This window comes from Hemitrygon akajei, chromosome 16 (assembly GCF_048418815.1).
Source record: "Hemitrygon akajei chromosome 16, sHemAka1.3, whole genome shotgun sequence".
Taxonomy (NCBI): domain Eukaryota; kingdom Metazoa; phylum Chordata; class Chondrichthyes; order Myliobatiformes; family Dasyatidae; genus Hemitrygon; species Hemitrygon akajei.
The window spans coordinates 18,740,432-18,759,318 of NC_133139.1; the positions used below are offsets into that span (position 1 = coordinate 18,740,432).

Genomic DNA, 18,887 nt, shown 5'->3' on the forward strand with positions numbered 1-18,887 from the left:
GGAAGGGGGAATCCAAAATGATAGGAGAAGACAGGAGGGGGAGGGGTGAAGCTAAGAACTGAAAAGGTGGTTGGCAAAAGTGATACAGAGCTGGAGAAGGGGAAGGATCATGGGACGGGAGGCCTAGGGAGAAAGAAAGGGGGGGAGCACTAGAGGGAGGTGGAGAACAGGCAAGGAGTGATTGTGAGAGGGGCAGAGAGAGGAAGAAAAGGGAAGAGAGGAAAAAAAGGGGGCGAAATAAACAAATAAATAAGGGATGGGGTAAGAAGGGGAGGAGGGGCATTAACGGAAGTTAGAGAAATCAATGTTCATGCCATCAGGTTGGAGGCTACGCAAACGGAATATAAGGTGTTTTTCCTCCAACTTGAGTATGGCTTCATCTTGACAGTAGAGGAGGCCATGGGTAGACATATCAGAATGGGAATGGGACGTGGAATTAAAATGTGTGGCCACTGGGAGATCCTGCTTTCTCTGGTGGACAGAGTGTAGGTGTTCAGTGAAACGGTCTCCCAGCCTGCATCGGATCTCACCAATATATAAAAGGCCGCGCCGGGAGCACCAGACGCAGTATACCACACCAGCCGACTCACAGGTGAAGTGTCGCCTCACCTGCAAGGACTGTCTGGGGCCCTGAATGGTTGCGAGGGAGGAAGTGTAAGGGCAGGTGTAGCACTTGTTTGGCTTATAAGGATAAGTGCTGAGAGGGAGATCGGTGGGAAGGGATGGGAGGGGGACGAGTGGACAAGGGAGTCGCAAAGGGAGCGATCCCTGTGGAAAGCAGAAAGGGGGGGGGGGGAGGGAAAGATGTGCTTGGTAGTGGGATCCCGTTGAAGGTGGCGGAAGTTACAGAGAATTATATGTTGGACCCGGAGGCTGGTGGGGTGGTAGGTAAGGACAAGGGGAACCCTATCCCTAGTGGGGTGGCGGGTGGATGGGGTGAGAGCAGATGTGCGGGAAATGGGAGAGATGCGTTTGAGAGCAGAGTTGATGGTGGAGGAAGGGAAGCCTTTCTTTAAAAAAGGAAGACATCTCCTTCGGCCTGGAATGAAAAGCCTCATCCTGAGAGCAGATGTGGCGGAGATGGAGGAATTGCGAGAAAGGGATAGCATTTTTGCAAGAGACAGGGTGGGAAGAGGAATAGTCCAGGTAGCTGTGAGAATCAGTAGGCTTTTAGCAGATATCAGTAGATAAGCTGTCTCCAGGGATGGAGACAGAAAGATCAAGAAAGGGGAGGGAGGTGTCAGAAATGAACCAGGTAAATTTGAGGGCAGGGTGAAAGTTGGAGGCAAAGTTAATGAAGTCAACGAGCTCAGCATGCGTGCTAGAGGCAGCGCCAATGCAGTCGTCGATGTAGCAAAGGAAAAGATGGGGACGGATACCCGTATAGACTTGGAACATGGACTGTTCCACAAAGCCAACAAAAAGGCAGGCATAGCTGGGACCCATATGGGTGCCCATGGCTACACCCTTGGTTTGGAGGAAGTGGGAGGAGCCAAAGGAGAAATTATTGAGAATAAGGACTAATTCCGCTAGATGGAGGAGAGTGGTGATAGAGGGGAACTGGTTTTGTCTGGAGTATGATGGTGGAGTATAGGGACTGGACGTCAATGGTGAAAATAAGGTGTTGGGGGCCAGGGAACTTAAAATCATTGAAAAAATTCAAAGTGTGAGAAGCGTCATGAACATAGGTGGGAAGGGGATGAACAATGGGGGGATAAAATTTTCATGTGATCGCTGCGACCTTTAACTGCTCCAGTCTGTCTGAGTTTCAATGCAGTTCTTAATAACCCAGTGAGCTATTCAGCTGTAGAGAGTATAAAGGCCTCTACACCAATTTCCCATCGACGAATGGGAATTGCATACAGCCCATCCAAAGTTGCCAACATCCTGAGAAGAAAATATTATGAGATTGATTGGGATAGACATCCACCAATTTACCGTCCCATGATAATACCCCCTTATTTGGTACTGGATACCACACAAGTACAAAGTAACTAACTTTCTCACCGAGGTCATTTTATTTCAGTATCCTAGCCTCAGGATTCCACTGGTCTGGCCAGCCCCACTTGATAAAGCTTCTCTTGTCTTGCCTTCCTATTTTCCCAGCAAGCAAGCTCGGCTCTGAAGTTAGCAGCTGACTGCAAGTTACAATGCAAAATATAAACAACCAGCCCTGTGGGGATAGTGGTAGAACAGTCAGAAACCTACAAAGCATGAACCCTGTCTATCCAGAGAAAAGAATAATTAGCTTCAGGCGAAACAGGATTACGATGGTTTGTTTTTATGGATCCCATTAGAATTGCATGAGGTTTACTCACTACTTTACTCATAGCTTTTGGTGCTTCATGATAGAAAGTTACAATGGTTCCGATCATTGTGGTTATTTTGCACAGAGCAGGTTGGCACTTGAGAGTAGAAACCACGGTGTTGCCCAGCATGGAGACTGCCCAACAATAATCAGTGGATGAACGGCCCACAGCTGCTTGACATAGATTGGCAGGTATGAAGGAAAGGGAGAACTATGGAATCATAGTTCAAAGTTCAAACATTGAATTCAGCTCATTAAAGGTCATGTGAAACTTGTACCTCATTAGATTGACCTTGTCAGGGTAAATGCTCCCCACCTCTTCAAGATCATGGAACAAAGCACTTGTGTTCCCATCATCAGAATTCAGTATCTTTTTCTCCTCATTCAGAGGGCCATGAATTTTTGGAATTCAAAGGGCTGCAGATGACTATATTAAAGACACAAGGGAATGAGCAATATAGGTACTGGGCAGGAATGTGTTAGAGTGTGTGATCATTCTTGAAGTTGTTGAATATTGGAGCAGCCTCTTGGGGCCAAATGGACAATTAATGTTACTCCTTTCCCTCCTATCTCCACTCATCCCACTGCAGAGGAGTTATATTCCTCATGAAGTATTTCAGTTCCAATTACCACCACCAGAGCTTAAAGAAGACCAGGAGAACTATCTAATTCCTTTTAAAGGGTAATATTCAAATTGGTGAAATGGAAATGTTTAGAAAATGTCACAGTCTACACAAGCCATCAAACATCCATCTCCACTAGTCTTATTTTCACTCTTCCATCCTCAAGACTGACAATTTGCAAAATAGGACAAGTTTTGCAAATAAAAATATAATACTAAGAACATGAGAATCAAAATCAGGTTTAATATCACCTGTATATATTGTGAAATTTGTTAACTTAGCGGCAGCAGTACAACGCAATACATGAAACTATAAAAAACATAAATAATTACAATAAGTATTAATATATGTGTGTGTGTGTGTGTGAGTGTGTGTGTGAGTGTGTGTGTGTGTCTGTGTGAGTGTGTGTGTGTGTGTGTGTCTGTGTGAGTGCGTGTGTGTTTGTGTGTGTGTGTGTCTGTGAGTGTGTGTGTCTGTGTGAGTGTGTGTGTATGTGTGTGTCTGTGAGTGTGTGTGTGTCTGTGTCTGTGAGAGTGTGTGTGTGTGTCTGTGTGAGTGTGTGTGTGTCTGTGAGTGTGTGTGTTTGTGTGTCTGTGTCTGTGTGAGTGTGTGTGTCTGTGTGAGTGTGTGTGTGTGTGTCTGTGTGAGTGTGTTTGTGTGTGTGTGTGTCTGTGTGAGTGTGTGTGTGTTTGTGTGTGTGTGTCTGTGAGTGTGTGTGTGTGTTTGTGTGTCTGTGTGTGTGTGAGTGTGTGTGTCTGTGTGTGTGTGTGTGTGTCTGTGTGAGTGTGTGTGTGTTTGTGTGTGTGTGTGTCTGTGAGTGTGTGTGTGTTTGTGTGTCTGTGTCTGTGTGAGTGTGTGTGTCTGTGTGTTTGTGTGTGTGTGTGTGTGTCTGTGTGAGTGTGTCTGTGTGTGTGTGTGTCTGTGTGTGTGTGTGTGTGTTTGTGTGTGTTTGTGTGTGTGTGTGTCTGTGTTTGTGTGTGTGTGTGTGTGTCTGTGAGTGTGTGTGTGTCTGTGTCTGTGAGAGTGTGTGTGTGTGTCTGTGTGAGTGTGTGTGTGTCTGTGAGTGTGTGTGTGTTTGTGTGTCTGTGTCTGTGTGAGTGTGTGTGTGTGTGAGTGTGTGTGTGTTTGTGTGTCTGTGTCTGTGTGAGTGTGTGTGTCTGTGTGAGTGTGTGTGTGTGTGTGTGTGTCTGTGTGAGTGTGTTTGTTTGTGTGTGTGTGTGTCTGTGTGAGTGTGTGTGTGTTTGTGTGTGTGTGTGTCTGTGAGTGTGTGTGTGTGTTTGTGTGTCTGTGTGTGTGTGAGTGTGTGTGTCTGTGTGTGTGTGTGTCTGTGTGAGTGTGTGTGTGTTTGTGTGTGTGTGTGTCTGTGAGTGTGTGTGTGTTTGTGTGTCTGTCTGTGTGAGTGTGTGTGTGTGTGTCTGTGAGTGTGTGTGTGTTTGTGTGTGTGTGTGTTTGTGTGTGTGTGTGCGTGTGTGTGTTGTGTGTGTGTGTGTCTGTGTGAGTGTGTGTGTTTGTGTGTGTGTGTGTGTGTTTGTGTGTGTGTGTGTGTGTGTCTGTGTGAGTGTGTGTGTGTGTGTGTGTGTGTGTTTGTGTGTGTGTGTGTGTGTTTGTGTGTGTGTGTGTGTCTGTGTGAGTGTGTGTGTGTGTGTGTGTCTGTGTGAGTGTGTCTGTGTGTGTGTGTGTCTGTGTGTGTGTGTCTGTGTGAGTGTGTGTGAGTGTGTGTGTGTCTGTGTGAGTGTGTCTGTGTGAGTGTGTGTGTGTGTGTCTGTGTGAGTGTGTGTGTGTGTGTATATAACCTTTCTTTTTATGTGCCACACTCTGCCAGAGCCTCGGCAACCACTTGTTTTTTTTCAAAGTGGTTGTCTTGGAGGAAAGATTCTGTGAGTGGTCCCCCACGTCCTTCTCACAGCGGTATATTATATAGTTAAATTTAAAATAGTGCAAAAATATAAATAATAAATAGGGTAGTGTTCATGGGTTCACTATCCATTTAGGAATCGGATGACAGAGGGGAAGAAGCTGTTCCTGAATCGCTGAGCGTGTGCTTCAGGCTTCTGTACCTCCTGCCTGATGGTAACAATGTGAAGAGGGCATGTCCTGAGTGATGAGAATCCTTAATAATGGACACTGCCTTTCTGAGGCACCGCTCCTTGAAGGTGTGTTGGATACTACGGAGGCTTGTACCCAAGATGGAGTTGACTAATTTTTCAACTTTCAGTAGCTTCTTTTGATCCTGCGCAGCAGCCCCCCCCCCCCCTCCCCCATACCAGACAGTGATGCAGCCTGCCAAGTATTCTCCACGGAACATCTGTAGAAGTTTTTGAGTGTCTTAGGTGACAAACCAAATCTCCTGAAACTCCTAATGAAATATAGCCACTGTCTTGCTTTCTTTTTAGCTGCATCAATATGTTGGGACCAGGTTAGATCCTCAGAGATCTGGACACCCAGGAACTTGAAATTGCTCACTCTCTCCATTTCTGATCCCTCTGTGAGGATTGGTTCGTGATCCCCGGTCCTTCTCTTTCTGAAGTCCACAATCAGCTCTTTCACCTGATGGACACTGAGTGCCAGGTTGTTGCTGTGGCACCACTCAACTAGCTGGTATTTCTTGCAAAGAGGGGCAAGACTCCTACCTACGCTAGGAGGAATTTACATTAACAAATTACCCTGAACGTTGACGGGTGGGAGGAAATGAGAACATTTAGGAGAAATCCACATGGCCGCAAGGAGAATGCACAGACTCTACATAGACCGCACTGGAGGTCAGGATAAACCTAGGAAAGCACCAGTACTAGCTGCTGTGCCATCCACAGATCTGGTAGGCTAATTGGCCACTCTAAATTGCCCCAATGTGAAGAATCTGGGAAGAGTTGATAAGAATGTAGGAAGAATAAAATTGGCTTAGTGTAGGATTAGTGTAGTAGAGTGCTTGATCAGAGCATACTCTGATTGAGAGGTAACTTCAATTCTCTTCCTTGTATTAGCTGCATGGGTTCCATTACTTCACCAGGCAGGAGGCGAGGGGTCTGCATTAATATCCCAGCCAAAAGATGATCTTGTGATGGTACAGTCTTCCCTCCATGGTGCATTGGAGCATCAGCTTAGATTTTTTTTTGTGGTTAAGTCCTTAGAATTAGACCTGAGCCGCAACCTTTTAAATTAGAATTGAGTTCAAAATGTGCCACAGGGGAGAAAATTCACCCCAGGTTAGTCTCAGGCACCTGTTAGGATCTGATGGGTGTTCTCAGCCTGAAACATTGACTGTCCATTTCCCTCCAAAGTTTCTGCCTGACCTCCTGAGTCTCTCCAGCGCTTTGTGTGTTTCTCAGGATTGGTGTCAATCACATTCGAACCATAGCTTAAAATTGCTTCATACTGTGACTTGAAGGAATTACTCTAGGAATTATACTCGCCCTTGTAGGAATTATTCCCCAAGTTTGGCACATCTGTTTATTTGCCTTCAGGGCTCATTCTTTTAAAACGTAGATCTGTCAACACCAGGAAGATCTAGGTATGGGATTTATAGCCACAGGCCAGATATTTGAGGTCACCCATGCCAACTGGAACATAAACATGCCCAAAACCATCAAACTGTTTCTGGCCTGTCAGCTATAGAAGGTGATCTGATGTGTTTTCCTTCATCGCTCCTCATCTTCATTTCTCTCGCTCCCTCTTTCTCTTTTTGTGCATTTATCTTTTTCTCTCTGCAGCCTACGTGATAATGGACAAAGCTGCAACGTCACAGAAGGATTACGGTATGGACGATGGCCATTAAACCCATAGGGTTAGAGAGTCATACAGCATGGAAGCAAGCCCTTCAGCCCAGCTGGTCCCTGCTGGCCAAGAATCCTGATCCAAGCTAGTCACATTTGCCTATAACCTTCTCAACCTTTCTTATCCATGTACCTGTTGAACTGGCTTTTAAAAGTTGTTATTGCACCAGCCTCAACAACTTCATCTGACAGCTCATTCCACATACATACATGCCACTCTCTGGATAAAAGCAAAATTGTTGTCCTCAGGTTCCCATTAAATCTTTCCCCTCTTGCCTTAAACCTTTGCCTTCTCGTTCTTGATTCCCAAACCCTGAGAAAAAGACTGAGCACATTCACGCTATCTATGACCCTCGTGACGTTATACAACTCTCTAAGTTTTATAGGGCTTATGCTGTTCAACTCAACCCACTTCACTGCCATTATCCCAGGATCATACCATCCTTTTTCCTCTCCATCTGCCTTTTGAACTGTACAACTGAATCTGCCTCCACCACCCATCCTCACACTGTACCTTCAATTCTATTCATTTCACATTCAAGTTTAAGTTTTCACCATACACATCTATACAGCAAAATAAAACATCAGTCCTCTGGGGTCAAGGTGGAAAACACAGTACATATAATCACACACAACACATACTGGCGCCACAGGTTTGGTCCATTGGCCTTAATAAATCAAAGTATTGAGTACAAGAGTTGGGATGTTAGGTTGAAGTTGTATAAGACATTGGTGAGGCCTAATTTGGAGTATTGTGTGCAGTTCTGGTCGCCTACCTGCAGGGAAGATATGAATAAGATTGAAAGAGTGCAGAGAAAATTTACAAGGATGTTGCCAGGACTTGAGGGCCTGAGTTATAAGGAAACTTTGGATTGGTTGATTGGTTTGGATTTGGATTGATAAATAAGGATTGGTTAGGGCTTTATTCCCTGGCCGGCTGGTGGCGTAGTGGCATCAATGCCGGACTTCGGACTTCGAATCCAACCTGGAGAGGGATGGGGTCTGCCAGGTTTCAGATGCCCAAGGCACGCCGTATGATGAGCAATCACCAAAAAGATCGGTGTAAAAAGCTTGTCATGACGGTGCCCCGACGACTCCACCAGGAGTTAAGGGCGTGCGCACACACACACACACACACACACACATAGAAGAAAGTAGGGGGGATTTGATAGGGGTATACAAAATTATGAGGGGCACAAATAGGGTAAATGCAAGCCGGCTTGTTCCACTGAGGTTGAATGAGAGTAGAACTAGAGGTCATGGGTTACGAATGAAAGGTGAAGCGTTTCAGGGGAACATGGGGGAGAACATTTTCATTCAGAGTGTGGTGAGAGTGTGGGATGAACTGCCAGCGGAAGTGGTGGATGTGGGTTCAGTTTCAACATTTAAGAGAAACTTTGATAAGTACATAGTTGGGAGGTTTATTGAGGGCTATGGCCTGGATGCAGGTCGATGGGACTGGGCAGATTAGTACTAATCTACTGTTTCTGTGCTTTAGTATTCTATGACTCTATACTGTTGCGATCCAGCACATATAGTCACAAAATAATATCAGCCCAAGTGCCTGGGGGGCATGGCCTGATGATTGACAGGATAACATAGAGTGAGAGGTGAATTTATATGTAAGGCAGTATAAAGTTGCAGGTATGATTATAATAAACGTGAAAGAGCAGCATAAAAGGTGAAAGTTGACTAGTACAGGATGAGAGTGTGTTTGTGAGTTGTGGAGTGTGAAGTTACTGCATTATTGCAATAATGCATTACTACATCATTGCATTCGGTGCACTCTTGTCAGCTTAACTCCATATACTCTGGTCATTGACTATTCAACGAATGGGAACAGTTTATCTCTGTGTTAAATCTGAACCCCTTTGTGATTTTAAATTACTCTATCAGGTGTCCTTGCAAATGCGTTTTTCACAGTTCTATTCATAAAGCTGAAGTCCCCCATTCCTGGAATCATACTAGTAAATCTCTAAGGTATTGACATCCCTCTTAAAATATGATGCCAGGAACTGAACACAGTACTCCGGTTCTGGCCAAACATATGTTTTAAAATGGTTCATTATTATTTCCTTACTCTTGTATTATCGGCATCTAATGGGAGGTTTATAAAATCCATCATGCTCTTTTTAGTGTGTGTGTGTGTGTGTGTGTGTGTGTGTGTGTGTGTGTGTGTGTGTGTGTGTGTGTGTGTGTGTGTGTGTGTGTGTGTGTGTGTGTGTGTGTGTGTGTGTGTGTGTGTATGTATGTACAGGTGTGTGACCTGTTACTTGCGGAGCATATGCGTATATATCCCCTAGATATCTTTTTCCTTTACCTTTTTGGAACAGTGTCCTCTGGTTTATTTCATTTACCCTTGTTCTTCTTTCACTTCATGTTTTTTATGTTAAATGTAATCTGCCAAGTGTCTGCCCATTCCACCAACCTATCCATTTCCAGTAGAAGTCAATTACAGTTCGCAGTGCTTCTACACTGCTTCTATGTTCAATGCTGTCTGAAAATTTGGAAATTGTGCTATGTTCCTTTAAGTCTAAGTCATTAACCCCATTAATAAAAAAATAGTGCTCCTAATTCTGGCCCTTCCAGACCAAAAGCAACAGATCACTCTTGGCTAAATTCCTATCCAGATGCAACAACAACTTTTGTTCCCTAGGATTATTTTTGATTACTTGTATTATGCAGATCTTTATTAACTGCTTTATGGGAGTCTAAATACACTACATCAATAATAGTTCCCTCATCAACCTTCTCTATTACCTTATCAAAAACTCTATCAAATGATGTAAGCATAATTAGATATTAAAAAGGTCTATGCCCGTGTACCCTAGTTGATCCACACTTGAGAATTTATACCTGGAATTTCAATGAGAACTTTTGAACTGCTGTAGTAAATTGCCATTGCAGCCTGCACACAATCATTTGTTCATTATGTGCCATGTCGTATGACATAGGTGATCAAGGTCTTTCCATGACCATGGTTGTTCTTGGCAAATTTTTCCACAGAAGTGGTTTGGTTTTGCCTTTTTCTGGGCAGTGTCTTTACAAAATGGGTGACCACAGCCATTATCAATATTCTCCAGAGACTTTCTGCCCGGCGGCAGTGGTTGCATAACCAGGTCTTGTGATGAGCACCAGCTGCTCATATGACCATCCACCACCAGCTCCCATGTGACCCTGATCGAGGGGCTGAGCAGGCACTGCACCTTGCACAAGCGTGACCTGCAGGCTAGCAGAGGGAAGGAGCACCTTGCGCCTCCATTGGGAGAGACGTATCTCCACCCAACCACCAAACTGCACATGACGAGTTGGTTTATTATTGCCACGTGCATTGAAGAATAGTGAAAAGAATGCCTTGCATATGGTTCATACAGATCAATTCATTACAACAGTATATGGAAGTAGTGCATGGCAGAATAGAGTATTAGAGTTCCAGAGAAAGTGCAGCGCAGGTAGACGATAACGGGTAAGATCACAAGGAGGTTGTTTGTGAGGCCAAGGGTCCATTTTAATGTGCAAGGGATTCATCCCATAATCATATAAGTGCAGAATGGAAGCTGCCCTTCAGCTTGGTGGCATGTGCCTTCAGGCCTGGATATAGCACTGAACATCTTCATCAAAATGTTGTATGGATTCTTTACATCAGCCTGAGAGAGCAGACAGACAGCTTTGTTTACAAACTCACCAACAACGTTACAAGCGTAGTTTCATCACAAGGCCCTCATGGTAGAGAAGGCTGCAGAGCAGAAGCAACCGGGCCAGATCTGATGTATGGAAATTTTCTGTGAAGTATGAGCAGTTTCAGAAGCCTAGCAGTTATCTGTGACATTGAAAAGATTACTTGACAGTCTGAATTGATAAGGGAAAGAAATGAACCTGATGTGGGCATTTTACCAGAAATGTAGTTGGGAAGGTAATTGCAATTTTAATGTATTTAATCTACTTCTGTTTTGCCCCCTTGTCGGTGTATGTGGTAGGTACTTGTGTCATATTTTATTGATGCCTGGTGTTAAAAGCTTGTTATCATCACAAAGTGCGATATAGCATGTTAAAGATCTGTTTCATATAACTTAAGAGAAAAGCAATTCCAGGATACTGGGGAGGTTCAGTTCATGAGAATTCAAATCACGTCAGTAAGATGCTGGTTTCTTTCTTCTGAGTCAGCCTTCATGTCTCCTTATGTGCATGCAGGTAAGACATCAAGGCATGAGATCTCTGGGAAGGGAAAAAAGGACCATAGATATCCTTATTTAAATCTAACTTGTTAAATGAGTCTCCAATACTAGTTATACTCCTAAAACTTAGAAACGTTAGGAGATAATCTTTCCGTGTTAACTAGATTATGATTTGACCCTGACCTGAGGTTCTGATCCTATATCCTTTCCATTCAAGAACCAGCTACTTTCACCACTCACAAGCCTATTGAAACCTTCATTCGCAATAGTGGCACAGCTAGTACAACCGTCGTCTCACTGTTCAACTGAATTTAGTTCAGTTCTAGCCTCCAGTGTGCCTGTGTGGAGCTGTACGTTCTCGTGGATAATCCAGCTCCTCCCATGTTCTAAAGGCAATTGTGCTGCTGGGTTCATTGCCAATGCGAATTGCCCCTCCTGTGCAGGTTGAGTGTAGCAGTGAAATAGAATCTCGGACGAGTCAATGAGAATGTTGGACCAATAAAATAGGATTGATGTAGAATTGTTGTGTGAAGGTATTCAGTGGTTGTCACAACCAAAGTGCTATACTTCTGCACCGACGTGGATAACTTCACTTAGGTCTACTCTGAACTGATTCTACAAGCTTTCAGGGACTTTACAACTCATGTTCTCAGTATCAAGGTGTCTTTACCCATAGAACTATCTCTGACTGCATGTTTTTTCTTATCTTCTACAACATTCCTCTGTAAACTCTAGGAACTGTTTTGTGTGAAAATCCCAGGAGATCAGTGGTTTCTGAGATAATGAAACCACTCTTTCTGACACCAACAATCATTCCATGATCAAAGTCCCCATTCAGATGTTTGGACTGAACCTCTTGACCATGTCTGCGGGTTTTTATGCATTGAGTTGCTGCCACACAATTGGATGATTAGATATTTGCATTGATGAGTAGGTGTACGGGTGTACCTAATATAGTGGCCAGTGAATGCGTAATATTATATATGATACATTATAGCACCAGAATATATATTATACTACTGAAATCCACTGCGACTCTTATAAAATGAAAACTAATTGAGAAAATAGCAGGGATTCCCTTCATTTATTTGGGACACTATGCCACTTAATTGGAACAGGGGACTGTTGCCAAACAGTTTCTAATTAGCATCAGATGCAAACACTTGTGTGGCCGTTGGACACTACACCATGCTTAGAGCAAGTCGTTTTTAAATAGTGGCTGTTGTATGTGCTTGTGTTCAAAAAGCAGTAAATTTTGTCACTGATAGTTAGCGAGAAATAAGAAATAAGACAATTCAGAACTACGGTAACTGTTTTGCTCACTGCAGTTTCAAGCATTCGGGCTTGGAGATGCCAGATATGGTTGTGAATGAAAATCAAATCATTTCACTACTTCAGCAAGTTAGGAACTACAAAGAACTTGAAGGTATTGATAATCATCTCAAATGTTACAATAGAAATTAAGATTCGGAGGATGCTGTTGTGGATAGCATTGTATGAAGGTAGTCTATTATCTTCACTAGGTGTCTGCACAGATTTTGTTCATTTATAGTCAAACAAAAGAATGCAGCAACATATGCTAAACTCCTCCGATAACTATTAAAAATGACTAGACAGATTTACAGTACTGTAGTAGTATTGATATTGTCCTGTATTTCATTTAAATAAACAATTTAGTCAAGACAAGTCACTTTTATTGTCATTTCAACCATAACTGCTTGTACATAGTAAAAATGAGACAATGTTTTTTCAGGACCATGGTGTTACATGACACAGTAGAAAAACTAGACTGAACTACGTAAAAAACAACACAGAAAAAACTACATTAGACTACAGACCTACCCAGGACTGCATAAAGTGCACAACACAGTGCAGGCATTACAATAAATAATAAGCAAGACAATAGGACAGTAAGGTGTCAGTCCAGGCTCTGGATATTGAGGAGTCTGATAGCTTGGGGGAAGAAACTGTTATATAGTCTGGTCATGAGAGCCTGATTCTATTCAATTAAATAGTAGTTTGTCTGTTTTATGCCTTTTTTATAACTATGTCTAAAATAGTAGTTTGTTTGTTTTATAACTATTTCAAAGAAACTTCGACCAATTAGGCAGCTGCATAATTGGGCCAAAAATATACTTTATTCAATTTTGCCAGAATATCTAGTGTGTGTGCATGTCTATGTGTGTACTTTTGTATTTGCACAAATTGTCTTCTTTTACACATTGGTCGTTTGTCAGTCTTGCTTTATGTCTAGTTTTTCACAAAGTCTATTGTGTTCTATTCTCCTGTGTCTGCTGGGAAATGAATCTCAGGTAGTATATGTAACATATACATACTTCAATATCAAATTTAATTTGACTGCTGTGACAAGAAATCTTTGGTTTTTATAACTCCCAGAAGGTTGAGATTTTCTTTATGCAGTGAATTGGAATATACTCAGAAAACATTGCCTTGTAGAACAGTGGAAGCAGATTCCACTGTAAGACTGGAATTTGATCTGTAATTCAAACAGTATAAATATTGAAGTCTGTGTTGGAAGGTTAGAGGTGTGGAAACTAGTGAATAGCCCTTGCACATTGGTACATTAGAGTGAATAGTCTACTGCAATTTAATCACCATCTAAATCTAGGTGCAAAAGAAAAGGTCAAGACGACCTGGCTACACCTTTCTCTTTCCTAAAACTATTCCTACACCTTAAAAGGGCACGCGCTTTGTGGCAACTCCATCCTGTGGTAAAGGATTTGGAAACATTGTGTTGGGCACAGTGATTGACTGCTCAATGTCATTAATGTTTATTTCTACAAGTAGGCTGCAAATCAGAAGCTAAGAAGATCCCAGTGGATAAACAGGCCCCGACAACGGCGACAGGTGTGGATTGGTGAATGGTCAGGGTGGAGCAGTTGGAGTGTTTGTTCCGGCACTTGTGGAGGGGGAGCATCTTTCCGGATCAGGCGTTGCCTGAGGTAAGTGCCCAGTACTTCCATATGTATTGTGCACATCTCTTGCTACTACATTGGAAATCAACAATGCTGGTATTTTCCACATTAGATTGGCTGCAAAAGCATCCCATTGTGAGCCTTGAAGAGGGTCCAGAGGAAGTTCGCAAGGATTATACCAGGAATGAAAGGGTTAATGTATGAGGAGCATTTGATCGCTCACTGGAGTTAGTGGAGGAAATCTCAGTGAATATCTATTGAATATTCTCAGGCCTAAATAAGGTGGACATGGAGAGGATGTTTCCAGTAGTGGGAGAGTCTAGGACCACAGGGCACAGCCTCAGAATAGAAGGATGTCCCTTTTGAATAGAGATGAGCCGGAATTTCTTTAACCAGAGAGTGGTGAATCTGAGCGTGGTGAACTACATATACCTGTCTGGACACGCCCCCACCCCACCCCCACTGACTGCTCCTGTGGCCCCTCCCACAGACGCCGGTATAAAGGCGATTGAGGCCTGAGCCCTGCCCTCAGTCTCCAGGATGTAGTATGGTGGTCAACTACTGCTTGTTCCTTCTTCCAGTCAATAAAAGCCGATATCTCACCTCACGTCTCAGAGAGTTATTGATGGTGCATCACTGAGGAATTTCTTACCGCTTACAGCTGTGGAGGCGAAATCACTGGATATATTTAAAGCAGAAGTTGATAGTTTCTTGATTGGCAGTGGCATCAAATATAATGAGGGAAAGGCAGGAGAATGGGATTGAGAGGGAAAATAAATCAGCCATGATCGAATATCAGAGCAGATTTGATGAGCCAAATGGCTTATTTCTGCTCCTGTGTCTTATGGTCTAATTACTGCATAGTCGTAACTCACTTTATTGACATCTGGTGGTTAAAATTATCTACTACGTTAATGGAAATGTGGGCAAAGACAATTTTATCCTGTAGATTGCGGGAATTATTCTAATAAAAGTATTACTACTTTGTCTCAATGAAGTAACAAATTTTTACCAAATCAAAATGACTCACAATATTAGATATTAGAAATAAATAAAAAATATAGAGGGAAGGATTGCGTTTAGATTAATTGATTAATTTTTGAATTGGATGTATGTAAGACAGAAACAACCTAATTATGATTTTGATTAAAATCAGAGAATATATTTTATAAAGAAAAAAATGCAAAAATAAAACATCACTAAAGAGTCAGAGAATTCTGAATTTCTCTGTACTTATAGAACTTGAACTCTGTAATTTCACTCCTTGATGACCCAGCTTTTTGCTCTGAGATTGTATGCTTCACTCTGGATCCCTACACCACAGGAAATGGTCCCTCTGCATTAATTTTGCCAAATCTTTTATTATTCTCAATCACCCATTAATCTTCAAAATTCAAGAAAATTGCTTTGGAATTAACAAAATTAGAACCTACATGAGACTAAACAATATTTCACTGATGGCAAAACCACCAAACCTATCTTCTTTAATGTAAATTCATTGTTGTTTTCCCCATATCTTTTAACATTTCCCTTCTTATCCATTACAATAAAATGAGACTCAAATCTGAACAACGTTTAGATTAAAAGAAAATTCTTTACTTTCTGCTTGTGGTTCTAATTGTACATTTTCAGCTTCCAAGGCACAGGGAAAAACTGCTTTATTTGACATCCGTACAAATAATTTGATTGCATCAGTGCATTAAGGCAGTACAAAGGAGAACAACGCTGAGCTATAGTGAGAAAGTATCCTGCCCACCATTCATTGAGACCAATTCAATACCACAGTGCATATACGAAGGATAGCAATAACAGAATGCAAAGAAAGTGCAGTGCAGGTAGATGAGGTGTAAGGACGTTACGAGGTAGATTGTGCGGTCAAGAGTTTATCTTATCGTACTATGCCTACATCGGTAGGATAGAAGCTCTCCTTGAACCTGGTGGCATGTGCTTTCAGGCTTTTGATTCATCTGTCCAATTGTAGGAGTGAGAAGAGACAACGTCTGGGGTGATTGTGGTGCTTGACTGCTTTAACAATTTGGAAGAGGGGATTAATTGCAGCTTATCTTAAATTTGTTTTTAGATGCCTAATTAAGGACATAAGACATAGAAGCAGAATTAGGCCATTTGGCCCATCAAGTCTGCTCTGCCATTCAATCATTGCTGATCCTATTTTCCCCCTCCTCAGCCCCACTCCCCATAACCTTTGATGCCATGTTCAATCAAGAACCTCCAATCTCTGCCTTAAATACACCCAATGACCTGGCCTCCACAGCTGCCTGTGGTAATAAATCCCACAATTTTATCACCCTCTGGCTAAAGCAATTTCTCTATATCACTGTTTAAATGGATGCCCCTCTATCCTGAAGCTGTGCCCTCTTGTCCTAGACTCCCCTACCATTGGAAACATCCTTTCCACATCTACTCTGTCTCAGCCTTTCAACATTCAAGAGGTTTCAATGATATCCCCACTCATCTTTCTAAGTTCTGGTGAATACAGACCCAGAGCCATCAAACATTCCTCAAATGATAACCCTTTCATTCCCGGAATCATCCTTGTGAACCTCCTCTGAACCCTTTCGAATGCCAGCACAGCTTTTCCTAGGTGAGGAGCCCAAAACTGTTCACAATACTCAAGGTGAGGCCTCACCAATGACTTATAAAACCTCAGCGTCACATCCCTACTCTTGTATTCTAAACCTCTTGAAATGAATGCTAATATTGCATTTGACTTCCTCACCACCAACTCTACCTGCAAGTTAACCTTTAGGGTGTTCTGCACAAGGACTCCCAAGTCGCTTTGCATCTCAGATTTTTGAAGTTTTGCCATATTTAGAAAATAGTCTGCACATTTATTTCTACTACCAAAGTGCATGACCATGCATTTTCCAACATTGTATTTCATTTGCCACTCTCTTGCCCATTCTCCTAATCTGTCTAAATCCTTCTGCAACCTACCTGTTTCCTCAACACTACCTGCCCCTCCACCAATCTCCATATCATCTGCAAACTTGGCAACAAAGCCATCTATTCCATCATCTAAATCATTGACACACAGCATAAATAGAAGCAGTCCCAACACTGACCCCTGCTGAACACCACTAATCACTGGCAGGCAACCAGAAAAAGATCCTTTTATTCCCACTTGCTGCCTCCTACCAATCAACCAATGCTCTAACCATGTTAGTAACTTTCCTGTAATACCATGGGCTCTTAACTGGGTAAACAGCTTCATGTGTGGCACCTTGTCAAATGTCTTCTGAAAGTCTGAATATACAACATCCACTGCATCCCCTTTATCTATCCTACATGCAATCTCCTCAAAGAATTCCAACAGGTTCATCAGGCAAGATTTTCCCTTATGGAAACCATATTGACTTTTTCTTGTCTTGTGTCACCAAGATTTCTATCACCTTGTTCTTAACAATTGACTCCAACATCTTCCCAACCACTGAGGTCTTCCCAACCACCTTTCTGCTGCCTTCCTCTGTTCTTAAAGAGTGGAGTGACATTTGCAGTTTTCCAGTCCTCCAGAACCATATTAGATTCCAATAATATTTGAAAGATCATTACTAATGCCTCCACAATCTCTACCACTACCTCTTTCTGAACCCTAGGGTGCAGTTTCTCTGGTCCAGCTGATTATATACCCTTAGGTCTTTCAGCTTTTTGAGCACTTTCTCCCTTGTAATAGTAACTGTACTTACTTCTCTTCCCTGACACCCTTCAACATCTGGCACATTGCTAGTGTCTTCCAGAGGGAAGACTGATGCCAAATACTCATTTGATTCATTTGCCATTGCCATGTCTCCCATTATTATCTCTCTGGCCTCATTTTCTAGTGGTCCTATATCTACTCTCAACTCTCTTTTATTTTTTACATACTTGGAAAAAGCTTTTACTATCCATTTTGATAATGTTTATTAACTGGCTTTCATATTTCATCTTTTCCCTCCTAATGATTCTTCTCATTGCTCTCTGTAAGGTTTTAAGAGCTTCCCAGTCCTCTGTCTTCCCACTAATTTTTGCTTTGTTGTTTGCCCTGTCTTTTGCTTTTACATTAGCTTTGTCTTCCCTTGTCAGCCACAGTTGTACTATTTTACCATTTGAGTATTTCTTTATTTTTGGAATACATCTATCCTCCCCCTTCCTCATTTTTCCCAGAAACACAAGTCATTGTCGCTCTGCTATCATCCCTGCCAGCATCTCCTTCCAATTTACTTTGGCCAACTCCTCTCTCATACCATTGTAATTTGCTTTACTCCACTGAAGTACTGCTACATCAGGCTTTACTTTCTCCCTGTCAACTGAGTGGAAATGCAGAAGATGCGGAGAGTCTGCAGGAAGATATAGATAGGTTTAGTGAGTGGGCAAGGGTCTGGCAGATAGAGTACAAAATTGGTCAATGCAAGGTCATCCACATTGGAGGAAAAAAATAGGAAATCAGCTTATTATTTAAAAAGTGAAAGTTTGCAGCATGCTGTTGTGCAGAGGGACATACATGTCCATGTGCGTAAATCACAGAAGGTTGTTTTAGAGGTACAAGAAGGCAAATGGAAAGTTGGCCTTCATTGCTAAAGGAGTTAAACTGAGGAATAGGGAGGTTATTCTGCAACTGTATAACATACTGGTGAGGCAACATCTGGAGTACTGCATCAAGTTCTGGTCTCCTTACTTGAGAAAAGATCTACTGGCTCTGGAGGCAGTGCAGAGAAGGTTCTCCAGGTTGATTCTGGAGAGGAGATGTTTTAATCTGGGGGGAGAGATTGAGTCACCTGGGACCATACTCAGTGGAATTCAGGAGAATGAGGGGGAATCTTATAGAAACATAAAATTATGAAAGGGTTAGACAACATTGAGGCATAATAATTGCTTCCACTGGTAAGTGAGACCAGAACTAGGGACCATAGCCTCAAGATGTGGAGGGATTTAGATTTAAGATTTAGGACAGAGATGAGGAGAGAGTGCTTTTCCCAAGGAATAGAGATTCTGTAGAAATCTCTCCCTGGGGAAACAATAGAGGCTACCTCATTAAATACAGTTAAGACACAGTTATATTGATTTTCACATAACAGGAG

At 42.4% G+C, this 18,887-nt stretch overlaps 1 protein-coding gene across 1 annotated transcript in view; it reads left to right on the top strand.

Moving 5' to 3' along the window:
* Window positions 1-18,887, top strand: part of adamtsl5 (ADAMTS like 5) — a 168,824-nt gene that overhangs the window by 105,844 nt on the left and 44,093 nt on the right. The window contains exon 4 of the mRNA XM_073068317.1: window positions 13,685-13,839. Coding sequence (XP_072924418.1) covers window positions 13,685-13,839 — 155 coding nt within the window. The remainder of the gene's footprint in view (window positions 1-13,684; window positions 13,840-18,887) is intronic.